This window comes from Pecten maximus, chromosome 10, assembly GCF_902652985.1.
Source record: "Pecten maximus chromosome 10, xPecMax1.1, whole genome shotgun sequence".
In the NCBI taxonomy this organism is placed as follows: domain Eukaryota; kingdom Metazoa; phylum Mollusca; class Bivalvia; order Pectinida; family Pectinidae; genus Pecten; species Pecten maximus.
The window spans coordinates 35,299,116-35,312,889 of NC_047024.1; the positions used below are offsets into that span (position 1 = coordinate 35,299,116).

General features: G+C 33.0%; 1 protein-coding gene across 3 annotated transcripts in view; it reads right to left on the bottom strand.

Annotated features, from left to right (window-relative positions):
• The window catches only part of LOC117336514, a 17,651-nt gene continuing 3,877 nt past the window's right edge, over positions 1-13,774 (bottom strand). Inside the window, exons 3-8 of one of the 3 annotated variants that reach the window (XM_033897125.1) lie at positions 13,607-13,759; positions 12,759-12,877; positions 12,036-12,214; positions 11,581-11,778; positions 2,921-11,422; positions 1-2,570 (exon numbers count right to left, since the gene is read on the bottom strand). In XM_033897125.1, coding sequence (XP_033753016.1) covers positions 11,631-11,778; positions 12,036-12,214; positions 12,759-12,877; positions 13,607-13,759 — 599 coding nt within the window. In that variant the 3' untranslated portion in view covers positions 1-2,570; positions 2,921-11,422; positions 11,581-11,630. Of the gene's footprint in view, positions 2,571-2,920; positions 11,779-12,035; positions 12,215-12,758; positions 12,878-13,606; positions 13,760-13,774 lie in introns of all 3 variants that reach the window. The other 2 variants (XM_033897126.1, XM_033897124.1) reach the window with 2 other exon arrangements.

Here is a 13,774-nt window from a genome sequence, read left to right on the forward strand (position 1 = left end):
TTGAAAGATAGATAATTTTATTCAATAAGCAAAATCATTAAATATTTTATTAACTCGCACCATTAAGGTAGTATCATACATTAACGTTGAATTGTCCAGAACAATATACTGAGTTTATAAACAATGTAGTTGTATAGATAAACAGATAAATATCTTAATTATAATATCACATATAACATTGATATTGCATGCAGTGTAATTCATAAACAGTTTACAATAACAAAGGAATGCCGATACATCCAAGTAAACCTACTTAATCGAATCCTTTTTGGGTCATATTTAAATTTCATTCAACTTTTGGGTCATATATAAATTTCATTCAATTTTCTAGTACAAAGGACAGTAAATGAACTCGAAACATGAATGAATTCACTAGATGCTAATTTGTAAATGTTTCTAATCCAACTAGAAATAAAATCTTTAAACCTAACTGCCAGGGGTGGTAAACAGATTTGGGGTTAACAAAAAGTAAATATAGTAATAGATTTGTAGGCAGGCGACCAGAAACCTTGGCATTGTACAATGTCATACATATAAAGTGATATGGTATCTTAATCTGAGACGAGTTCTATCAATCTGAGACGAGTTCCATCATGCAGTTCAGTTGTCCGTATTGTAACATGGTTTATATTGTCACTCTCTCATTAACGGGTACTTCTGAAAAACACCCCTCAATACATTAGAATTTGGTGTTATTTAAGGACCTTTCCACATGAGCTGTACATTAAAATCACTTATGTAAACAAGGTAATACCAGGTACCAATTTGATAATGGTTTGTAAATGTTTACAGTAAAGTTGTCAGTTGAACAGGACATTACATTAGATTGGGGTACACAAAATCTCCAGTAGGGACTACAATCTCCCTTGTAGGAGATTTATCCTGGTCTACAGGCCTACCTTCACTTGTGGGGAGAATTAAAATCAATGTATCAGAAGCTGGTTAAAGTAACAGTTGAGTGTAGGCCTGCTAAACATGTTAACTGTTAACTTATGGCTACGTAACATGTCCTATATGTTAATGGGTTGCTGGTTAACATGTCCTATATGTTAACTCGTGGCTATGTAACATGTCCTATATGTTAACTCGTGGCTACGTAACATGTCCTATATGTCAACTCGTGGCTACGTAACATGTCCTATATGTTAACTCGTGGCTATGTAACATGTCCTATGTCAACTCGTGGCTATGTAACATATGACCTATATGTCAACTCGTGGCTACGTAACATGTCCTATATGTTAACTCGTGGCTATGTAACGGGTCCTATATGTTAACTCGTGGCTATGTAACATGTCATATATGTAAACTCGTGGCTATGTAACAGGTCCTATATGTAAACTCGTGGCTACGTAACATGTCCTATATGTTAACTCGTGGCTACGTAACATGTCCTATATGTTAACTTGTGGCTACGTAACATGTCCTATATGTTAACTCGTGGCTATGTAACATGTCCTATATGTAAACTCGTGGCTATGTAACAGGTCCTATATGTAAACTCGTGGCTACGTAACATGTCCTATATGTTAACTCGTGGCTACGTAACATGTCCTATATGTTAACTCGTGGCTATGTAACATGTCCTATATGTTAACTCGTGGCTACATAACATGTCCTATTTGTTAACTCGTGGCTACGTAACATGACCTATATGTTAACTCGTGGCTACGTAACATGTCCTATATGTTAACTCGTGGCTACATAACATGTCCTATATGTTAACTCGTGGCAATGTAACATGACCTATATGTTAACTCGTGGCTATGTAACATGTCCTATATGTTAACTCGTGGCTACGTAACATGTCCTATATGTTAACTCGTGGCTACGTAACATGTCCTATATGTTAACTCGTGGCTATGTAACATGTCCTATATGTTAACTCGTGGCTACGTAACATGTCCTATATGTTAACTCGTGGCTACATAACATGTCCTATATGTTAACTCGTGGCTACGTAACATGTCCTATATTTTAACTCGTGGCTACGTAACATGTCCTATATGTTAACTCGTGGCTATGTAACATGTCCTATGTCAACTCGTGGCTACGTAACATGTCCTATATGTTAACTCGTGGCTACGTAACATGTCCTATATGTTAACTCGTGGCTACGTAACATGTCCTATATGTTAACTCGTGGCTACGTAACATGTCCTATATGTTAACTCGTGGCTATGTAACATGTCCTATGTCAACTCGTGGCTATGTAACATGTCCTATATGTTAACTCGTGGCTACGTAACATGTCCTATATGTTAACTCGTGGCTACGTAACATGTCCTATATGTTAACTCGTGGCTACGTAACATGTCCTATATGTTAACTCGTGGCTACGTAACATGTCCTATATGTTAACTCGTGGCTACGTAACATGTCCTATATGTCAACTCGTGGCTATGTAACATGTCCTATGTCAACTCGTGGCTATGTAACATGTCCTATGTCAACTCGTGGCTATGTAACATGTCCTATATGTTAACTCGTGGCTACGTAACATGTCCTATATGTTAACTCGTGGCTATGTAACATGTCCTATATGTTAACTCGTGGCTATGTAACATGTCCTATGTCAACTCGTGGCTATGTAACATGTCCTATATGTTAACTCGTGGCTACGTAACATGTCCTATATGTTAACTCGTGGCTAAGTAACATGTCTTATATGTTAACTCGTGGCTATGTAACATGTCCTATATGTTAACTCGTGGCTACGTAACATGTCCTATATGTTAACTCGTGGCTACGTAACATGTCCTATATGTTAACTCGTGGCTATGTAACATGTCCTATATGTTAACTCGTGGCTACGTAACATGTCCTATATGTTAACTCGTGGCTATGTAACATGTCCTATATGTTAACTCGTGGCTACGTAACAGGTCCTATATGTTAACTCGTGGCAATGTAACATGACCTATATGTTAACTCGTGGCTACGTAACATGTCCTATATGTTAACTCGTGGCTACGTAACATGTCCTATATGTTAATTCGTGGCTAAGTAACATGTCTTATATGTTAACTCGTGGCTACGTAACATGTCCTATATGTTAACTCGTGGCTATGTAACATGTCCTATATGTTAACTCGTGGCTACGTAACATGTCCTATATGTTAACTCGTTGCTGTTTAACATGACCTATATGTTAAAACGTGGCTACGTAACAGGTCCTATATGTGAGCCTTAACAGGAAAATTGGAAAGATTTGTTGGCATCACTTAAAGACTATGAACACATCTGGTGATCCACACAATTAAATTGATGGCCCAGACTTTAAAGTTTATTTCAAAGTACATTGTATATTTTTTTTAGGACAAATAAAATTTGAAAAGCAGACAGATGCCTGTTAGACAATCATCTGAAAAAAACAGCATAAATAAAATGCATATATATCAGGATGTTCAATGCATCAGATGTAAAATACAATACTATATGTATCGTGAAATTTTACAATGGCGGACTTTCTGAAGTGGGATGTAAAAGACTGCTTACTTGACATGTTACAGACACTTACATTGCATAGCAGTATATACATGTATAGACATGTTTTGTTCAGTTTTTAGTGAGTAATACTTAAGATAAAATAAGTTTGGGTAAATTGTAAGGAAGCACTTTAAAATTCTAAGATATTTACTGTCTTGCATAAAGGCATTGAGCGATTTGTTCTATAAATAATACAAACAATTATCAGTGCTAGTTTTAATAAAACAGATTTTTTTTCCCATCAATTTCAGTTCTAACCCAGGATACCAATTTAAAGTTTCTACAACATGACTTAGAGTTGAATACAATTATCTCTCTTCTATCTTCTCTACTGTGACTAGCTGTATCTATAATTCTTATATATTTCACATACGTTTTCTTGAATAAATAACAACAGATGAGAATGCCCATTCAATAACTAGATAATAAACATACATGCAGTTATTAAAAATATTGAGTTTTATAGCTACAGACACAGAGTCCAAATATCTACTCCAGGAGCAAGATATATGATGTTATATACTCAGGAACATGATAGTTTAAGAAATGAATAATATATTGTATAAGGGATAGAAGCATACAATTTTTATTTTAAATCAAAAGACATGTAAAACATATCTGGATAACAACAATATTAGGTGGCTCATCTTGCCATACTACTAAATTATCAAGATCTTATAATATGTATTACAAATAAATTTTAAAATAACATTTGATCATCTTTAGTATCTTTGGAATTGGGTTATTTTGATTAAATTCTGATATACATTACTTTTTAATTAAATAATTTGTATCTATTCTACAGTATGGAATAATATTTTCCTGTTTGTTGCATGATATCATACTAAAAGTCTACATATCTAGGTATATAATAATATTCTATATCTAGTGTTTTCTAGCCTTATTAAATCAAATTACTGTTCAGTATTACAGGCAGAATTTAATTAACTTTCAGCTGAAAATATGTGAAATATCAATCACAGGTAACACCATGACAACGAGGAATGTATATAGGTAATTATATAAGTATAGCGTACCTATCTTACAACATAGAATATCTTTTGTAAAATTTATGCTAATATCATGTCATTAAATTGCAATAAACTACTTTCACATGAGTGTATGTTAGCATTTTGTTTAAATGAAATGTGAATGTTGATATTTTACATTTAAATGACTTTTGTTGTGTTTCAATCCAACTGTCAAACAGCCCAAGTCAACTTTGTACACCGTAATTATACAGGCGTTGTTTAAAGCACCTTCACCATTAAAAATCACAAATTATACAAAATTATAATTATGCATTTGTGGGAAATGTGCATAAAATACAGATACAATAAAATGGCAATAATTGGCTTACATATATATCCATTTACTGACAGCACCGCACACAAGTTATATAAATCGGATGTAAGCGTACAAAAAAGTTATAAGTTCAACATAAGTTGACCTACTAACAAAATATACTATGAGGTAAAACTGATATGTCTAAATCGAGTTCCATGAAACAATCACCTGGATGTCGATAGAATCAATAACAGTCTTTCTTTATGAAGTCTAAACTACCGGTAGGTATTGAGTCTGTAAGTTAATTTTCGGCTAGTTTCAAATTTAGTTTTTGATGTATTAGTTTCCAATATTTTTTTCAAAAAGATTTACACAATACACAAATACAGTAACTATTATCTGTTATTATTTAAAAGATATTTTCTATAACCATAATTAGAATTGACAAGTCCATGAATATTACTACTACATGTACTTGCCTGTTTAGAAATACATACAGCAGTACCTCTGCATAAAATAATGAATCATTGAGTTGGGTATATGAAAAATGTAACATATTTTTGTATAATCAAACAAATTAATATAAATTTATAATAATTATGTTTGAATATCATTTTATAATAAATAACAGAATAATTTGCCATCATCAGCCCAGTAAATATATTTACTACATGTATAATTATGATAATAACAAAACAAACCGTGAATTACAATTAATGTTAAATATATAATATTAGACCAAGGAAGCCAGAATTGATTTGTATCTAAATACAGAATTACAAAATTCTAACATGAAATACAACACCGGATAAACTCACTTTTATCCCAGAAAAACATTGTAATTTTTTACCTCATTTTAAATTAATACTGAATGTATTAGATGTAGCAACACCGAGACAGACACACCCTGTAATTTAAACACAGCTTTAACTATTTGCTAATGTTTTTTCTATGTACTTTTGAAGCTGTTGATGCTAATGACTCATTAATTACAACCATTGACACATCTGTACTTATTGTGATTGTTTTTTTCTGACTTAAAGATTTTTTTTTTTTCTGACTTTAAGATTGTTTTTTTTCTGACTTTAAGATTGTTTTTTGACTGACTTTAAGATTGTTTTACTGCATGATGATTGGGATAAATTGATAAAATGCAAGACAGTCTAGTTCTGAAAATCTTGGATGAGCCTTTTGGAGATAGTTGCTAACCTAAAGGTATTAGATGGTTTCTCCTAGCTGTCCAAATTTGAGCCTTTAAAGGCTTCACCCATGCTCCATGGTATTCAAATTTTCAAAAAAAATCAGGTTTGCATTGAGAATATATGTTGGAAATATGAGGATACTGAATACGACATTACCAGGCCTTTGCTCACAGCTTTTTCAATGCAGTTGGCTTTATTTTTTTATCCTTGACCTTCACAAAAGTTCAAACAAACTAATTATGATACTAAAGATTTCTATCCAAGGTTACTTAAAAGTGGGTCAAGGTTATTCATGGAACAAACTTGGTATCCATTTGTCCAAAGACATTACTGACCATCATCCTTTGCCTTTTGACGATTTAGAAGTACTTAAATGTTTAATGAATGATGGTATTTAAATGCTCTGCAGTGAAGATATAAAACATTATCATCATACAAGTACTATGACACCCTGTGGTTCCAAATCGTATGTTAGTCAACACATAACGTCTTATTAAATAAATGTTCACAATGTAATCCCCCCACCCCTCCTGAAACAAACAAACAACCATATGCATTTGCACCCCCATAACTGAATACAGTATACATCATGTCAGATAATTAAGTCCATTAAATATATTAAGTAAACATTTATTGAACATTAAAGACCAGTTAATTCCTTCTCACTACCATTATTCAATATCTTGGCAGTGATGATATATTGCAGAGTGTACATAACACATTTTTTACTTTCACTCATATTTATTTTTTAAGAAGGACAAGCCTCTTAAACTGAATACAGTAATAAAACATGAACTGATTGAAGTCATTTTTAAACTCCTCCATTACCAGAATAAACAATAATGCCTATTACAGGATATCTGAGTTACCTACACTTCAAACAATAACAAAATATAACATTAGTATATAGTTTAGCATCCTCCTAGATTTGATATCAAAACACAAACTTTTTAAGGTATATGCTTAGTATAAGCTATGAGAACTTCCAACCCAAATTTCATTGACTGAAGAAATATTATATTGTATACCATATCCTTATTACAGCTAATAATACACTAGAATTGTTTTTAATTGTATCTATAGTATATGTCTCACTTTGCCACATAATCAAATTCATCTTGAAACCACATAAACTCAAATTTGACGGACAAATATTAACTTCACATTTACTAGTTTTGTGTAGTATTCCTCATTGATCACTATCAATAGATATTGACAGGGTATCCAAAAACAACTTAGTCTCTTAGCTGAAGCATCCAACCAATCAGTATGTATACTGCTGTGTGCTTTGTTCAAATTTTGCCAACATTTAGTTTAGTTTCAATGACTTTGTGATGTAGTAGCTTATTAAATTTTGTCAAACTAAATAATACTTCAACATTGATGGTACTTATGTGATTAATCCTTTAATTTTGAAAAAACAATGCCCTAATAAATTCTAAGAATGACGTTATCAGAATTAATCTATTGAGTTTCGTTACCTTGGGCAATTCCTTAAACTTCTAAGTGGTCCATGTTATTCTTGGCCGATGGACAAATAGTTTTCGTATTATAGGTCCAACATTTGCTTTTGATGTGTATACTAAGACATACTTTATCTTTGTCTTCTATTTCTGAATACAAATAAATGTAAATCCTTCGTTGATGATATGCGACTCAGGGAAAGAGTTTCCAAAGCAATCAGCAAACAAAACTTTCAAAACAGTATCACACTGAGTATATAATGCAAAACATTAACAAAAAACAAACAAACAGTGATGACGATACCCATGAACACAATGCAGAACTAGATATCACAGAGCATGTATGATACACAGGTGGTAGTCAAACATTGTATAAATCTGTAGGAGGTTAATACAGCACTACCATCTGATATAGTTACCTTGGTTATCAGTTACCTACTTATCCTGTAACACGCCCAGGAAGTCAATACATAAAATTGCAATGAAATGCCATTCTAAGCATTATTACTGACCAGCAATAGACATTAGGTAGGCTTATATTTATAATTAAACTTTATGTATTTTACAACTTTTAACTATGTTGTTCAATCTTGCTGACCCAGATGGAAGCAAGTGAATGGTCTTAGTGTAGGAGGAAACCAGAATACCTGGGAAAAACACATGGTCAGACAGGTGATCCCATACCTTTTCATGTCCAATAGGGGAATCAAACCCAAGCCGCCAGGGGGAAAGACAAGTGTTATACCATAGGGCTACTCAACCAACTGACTTATGTTAATAATATGTGTTCAATCATTGTTTTATATTTCATGTACCAGACATACTTAGGCTTATTGCTGGATAAATATGATACTGTTACTAACCTACATAAAGCATATCACATTCATCTGTTATATTTACAGATTTCTAACATTTTTCTACTTGACTGATAACATGTCAAACCTGGACACTAAGATCGCAATTCACCTGTATTTTGCTATTTAATATGTAATAATTCCTTCACATTCGTTCAAATTGAACCTAACATTACAACAGTGTGCTAGATGCACAACAATGAAGACAGCGTAGACTTGTATACACTTACTGTGTGATCATACACAGAGCATGTGGAGAACAGGATTACATCTCACCTACAGTGAATGGCCATTTCATTAGGTTTTAAATTAACTACATTGTGATACAATAACATCTAAATTTAAGTACATTTACACTGACTTCAGGATCTTAAAAAATCCAGAAGATATGTTATCATGAATAAAACACTTAAATCAATAACATGTAAAAGTTTAAACTCTGAAAGCAAAACCAAAGCAACAAATTGATAACTCCAAAGCAAACAGTCATATAAATGTGAAATGACCTGCAGTATTTAATGGGATAAAATCATTGATAACAAACCCTAATTAATTAGACTATATAATTATTAGTCAACACCCGCTTTTAGCTAAAATTTAATATTAGACAAATTTCAAAATTAATAACAGTTAAATTTAAAAACTCTTTAAATAATAAATTAACATCAAACTTGAGCACTACAGCTAATACACAAAGTTGTACTGCTTTCCAGTGTCTATCCACTGACTAACCTAAATAACTACCATATAACTACAGACTAACCTAAATAACTACCATATAACTACAGACTAACCTATATAACTACAGTTCAGTGTACGTATATATCATATAACTAAACTAATTACAAGTTAGTAACAACTTAACTATGACCTATTTAGACCGACTAGTTAATCAAATTTTCTATCACTTAGTACATACAAATTATCACAAATTAGAAAACTATATAGCAAACTAGCACTAGAATTAGAAAATCATTGATCAGATTAAATGTTCCATATAATCAATACAACTAAACACTATCAGGATTGAATGACATCCATAATAATGATAATATACATATAACACTGATACAGGAGACTGGGAAACTGAGAGTCATAGCTATGATAGGCCAGCCATTAGTCCTCAAAAATGTAATGAAGATGAGAAATGATTTTGATGTTTGGATAAGGTGTATTTAAGAGCTGGTCAGGAAAAAGTCTGACCAGAGTACTTAGGTGAACACTTGACCACAATTGAAGGAAAACTCAGTGCTTTACTTTGTTAATTGTGTTTTGGATAGCTTGAGCCTATGTAAAACTACCATTTCCACCACCAAAGACCACTTGATCAAACTACCAGGTAATGTACCTGTATGTGCGTAGAAATTCCTCTCACATTTATCTTTATTCATGAAACCAAACTCATGCTCCAATACACATTTTGTGCTCAGACTCAAATACTGTTTGGTGATAAATCTGACACCTGAATTTAATAATATCTTTTCAATGATTTGAAGGAATTTCCAAAAGACCTCAAATAGGATACTACATGTATCTTCAATATTTAGGTTATTTTCTTTTAAACTGCCATTTCATGATTTAAGCGAGTTTATAGGAAATTGGGTTGAGCACAGATTTTATGCCTGAGCATGAGAATGGTTTCACGAATACAGACCCAAATCTAATTGTGATCCACTTGTATCTATCCAATCTAATATCGTTTTGAACAGTAGGTAAATGACTAGGGATAGTGATATTTGCCAGTACCAGAAGTACTGATTATATAATGCTGTTAGCAAATGCTTGTACTATACAAGGGTGGGTATCAACTATACACACAGGGTGGGTTATTATAACGAGATACAAGAGGGATCTTGGTGCCCACCGTTGAATAATCTTTATTGGTTCTCTGTCAGACTGATATTCTAAATACTTTCCCTTTCTATCTTTTTTTCCCTCTTAATATTCTGATAACATGTCAGCATGTCAGCCATTTTGTATTTCTGATAAAACATCTTCATTCAATTGGCACAACTAAGGACCAAGGGGAACCTATACACGAAGTTTGAGGAATAACCTTCTAGCACTTGCAAAAAATAGCGAAAACAAGTATTGTTTACGGAAGGACAGACGACATATGAATGAAGGACCATGGACGCAGGGCGATTTGAATAGCCTAGTATGTATATATAATTATGTTGTGTCTGATCTTCTACATTTAATGTGTACAGTAGAGTTTCAATACTGACTGGTAAGATATGAAAGCTCATTAATGACGCACCACATAACCAAAGTAACTGAAACATTTCAGGACAATATGAAACAGTTCTGCAACTTTCAGAAAACTGGGAAAACTCTATTTCTGGGGTCAAAGCATACAGACTGCCCATATATTTCTTGTTAGCATCAGTTGAAATTTAGTGTAATTTTTCTTAAATTTTCAATCTCACATTGCCAAAATGGCTACATACACCATAATTAGAACCATAGTGCAAAAAAGTAAACAAAATCTAACTGTATGCAAATACAATCATTGATCAAGATAGTACAAGACTTGCTGTAAACAAAAGGTAATACATGTACTTCAGGTTCAGTGATTTGATAAAAAAATAAAAATAAAAAAATAATATTCACATTAAAACTGGAATATTTATGACAAAATATAAATTTTATGATAACTTACCAGTAGTTCAGACTTAGTCTTCTTATTGTACCAGCTAACATCATTTGATGGAGTGAACCACAATTACAATGAATATATGAACAATGAACTCTCAACAATACAATAAAAATAACCATTAAAACAACAAGGACAGGCTTCATGCTAAGAACAGAATATAAATGCTGAAAGAGGAAGTTAATCACAGAAATCCTCCACCATACCACTTCACCGTAAAACCCTTAACAAAACTATGATAAAATGAAAAGATTCATACTTTTAACAAAAGATCTGTAGCTTGGCAAACAAAGAGTGCAAATGACAGTCTTTTCAACTGTTCACTATTTGGTGCTGGGATGAAAGTGTAAAGTCAAATATCAAATTGTTATTTAAACTGCCTTTTAGTTGATGATTTTCATCCAAATAACCCTTTAATACTGCAGGAGGAATAGTGAACTATCCTAAAGACTGACTTCTTTCACTCTTTTCCTGACAAAGGAAACAAATGCTTGTGTTAAATATATCTTTTCAAATTTATACCAAACTGAGGAATCTCAAAAAAATGTTTTATCATTAATACTCTAACAGCTTTTCTCTCTGAGATTTGAATATTCTTTGATTTGTGATTACTTTCACAAAATACCAACTTTTTCTTGATCAGATGTTGACAGGGCATGATCATGACCTTTTGGCCAGATTAAAGGTTGATAGGTCGTGACCCTGGGATGTTGAGTCTCCAGTCATACTCGTTGTATTTGATGTTTACTCTTCCCACATTCTGTAACTTTGACAGGATAACATGAGCACGGTCTGCTATACTTTTCTCCAGGTATGGCATAGTCCATCTGAAAACAGAAAAAAGCATTTTACCAGCAGGAAGTCATTAACACTATACAGTTTTTAAGTCTTGTAACCTTTCCATGCATATGGCTAAATATTTTGTATTTAATCTATTTTTATTTTTGCAAGTTTAACATTCAATCATTATCTGCAATATAATTTATGAACTTCTTACACACACTTGAGGTAGAATTTCAATTTCAGCAAGAATTAGTTTTGTAAAGTTTTCTATTCCAGTGCTATTGTAGTACGCTGTACATACTTGATCACATCGACCTCTGTGACACCAAAGTCAGATCTGTACCACTGAAAGATACGGGAGAGCCAGATCTCGTCAACCTCATTAAACATGGACACCTCCTGTACACAGAAGTTCTTGGTAGCACTGTCCAAGGCTGTATCAATATTGGCCTCAGTGTAAACATTTATAGCTGGGCAGGACTGTGGAGAGACAAACATAATATGTAACACTGATGACTGGAGAGAACACAGAAATTACTTTATACTGCAATAACAAATATTCCCAATTATTGATTAGAAATACCAGGTACCCTTGATTGAGGTTCTACATTATATTTATTGTTTAAGTTTTGTTTTAAATGTTTAAAATCTAACTTCATAGGGAAGTGGAGTACCCATCCAAAATATATTCAAAATTAAATCTGAACTACCATCACATCTAATGATGTTTCCTTTAAATTTCAATTTCAAAGTTCATGCGCTATGTGCCCATGCTGCAGGCCGAAGGATTTCAAAGTTTTACCTCTTTTCTCAAAATAGGGCTGTGCCCTTCTTTCTAAGGAAATACCACTTTCAAGCGTCTTTTGGCAAGGAATGTTACATATCAAAATATTATATACACCAACCCATTCATGTGCAAAACATTAACTCTATTGGCACAAGTTGTTCTGTACAAAATTAGGTTATAATCCTCTTTATCATACAGCAGACACATATCTTTGTTTCACCACCGATATGTTCTTACCACAGCTCCACAGACCAACGCAAAGTGAATTCTGGGGTCCAACTGTTTCAATGCATACACAAGTCTGGGGTCATCAGGTTTGAATGGTTTATCTGTTGTGGCAGGGTGTGGGCTGTTACCTGTTCAGATTACAATGGAGGTTGTACAATGGAAATCAGGATTTCTTACACATTTACAATGTAAACAGCAGAAAAAGATAAAAGCACATGTCTCTAATGATTAATTGGCAAGAATATCAAAATAGAAAACGAGAGAGGCAAGCATAATGGTGGGCCGATGATTGAAAATGATCAAAAAATGATCAAAAAGAAAAATTAATAATAACCAATCATCGAGGACAAATTTTCGAAAAGACAAAGAATCAGAAATTTCTGGACGTGCTCGTAAATCTTCGTCTTCGTGTATGTTTGTAATTGATTTTATATTTTATTGCTAGTAACAGTACATTCATTGGTCATTAAATTTACAAGCAATTAAGCATATTTACATATATATTAACAACTGTTAAATGATTTGTTTGTGTTCAGTATTAGAAATATTGATAACAATGGCTAAGATGTACATGTGTAATAAATGTACTTGAGATGTACATAAATTTTCTATAAAAGGGCAATTCTGTGCTAAATTTAGAAAACTGATTATAATCGAAATTCAATCGATTTTGAGTTTCCGACTATCGATTCTGAAAGTGAAACAGATTCCCATCACTAAGCAAGCTTCATTTTTTACCAGAGGACCAGATCTTTGGACAGCATATATATATATATATATATATATGACTTTTACGTCACACTCTGAGCATTCACAGCTCACAATTTTCTTTTACCAAAGGAAACAAAAGGTGTCACCTCTAAGAATTCCATGCTCCATGTCGTCCAAGCTGTACATATTCTTTCCAATTTTGTAGCAGGTTCTTTTCCAGAACTGACCGACATCCAGTACTGAGTTAGGTAGCGTGTCCATCATACCAAGTCCATGTATTGTCAAAGCATTGTACAGATCTACATGTTAAGGTC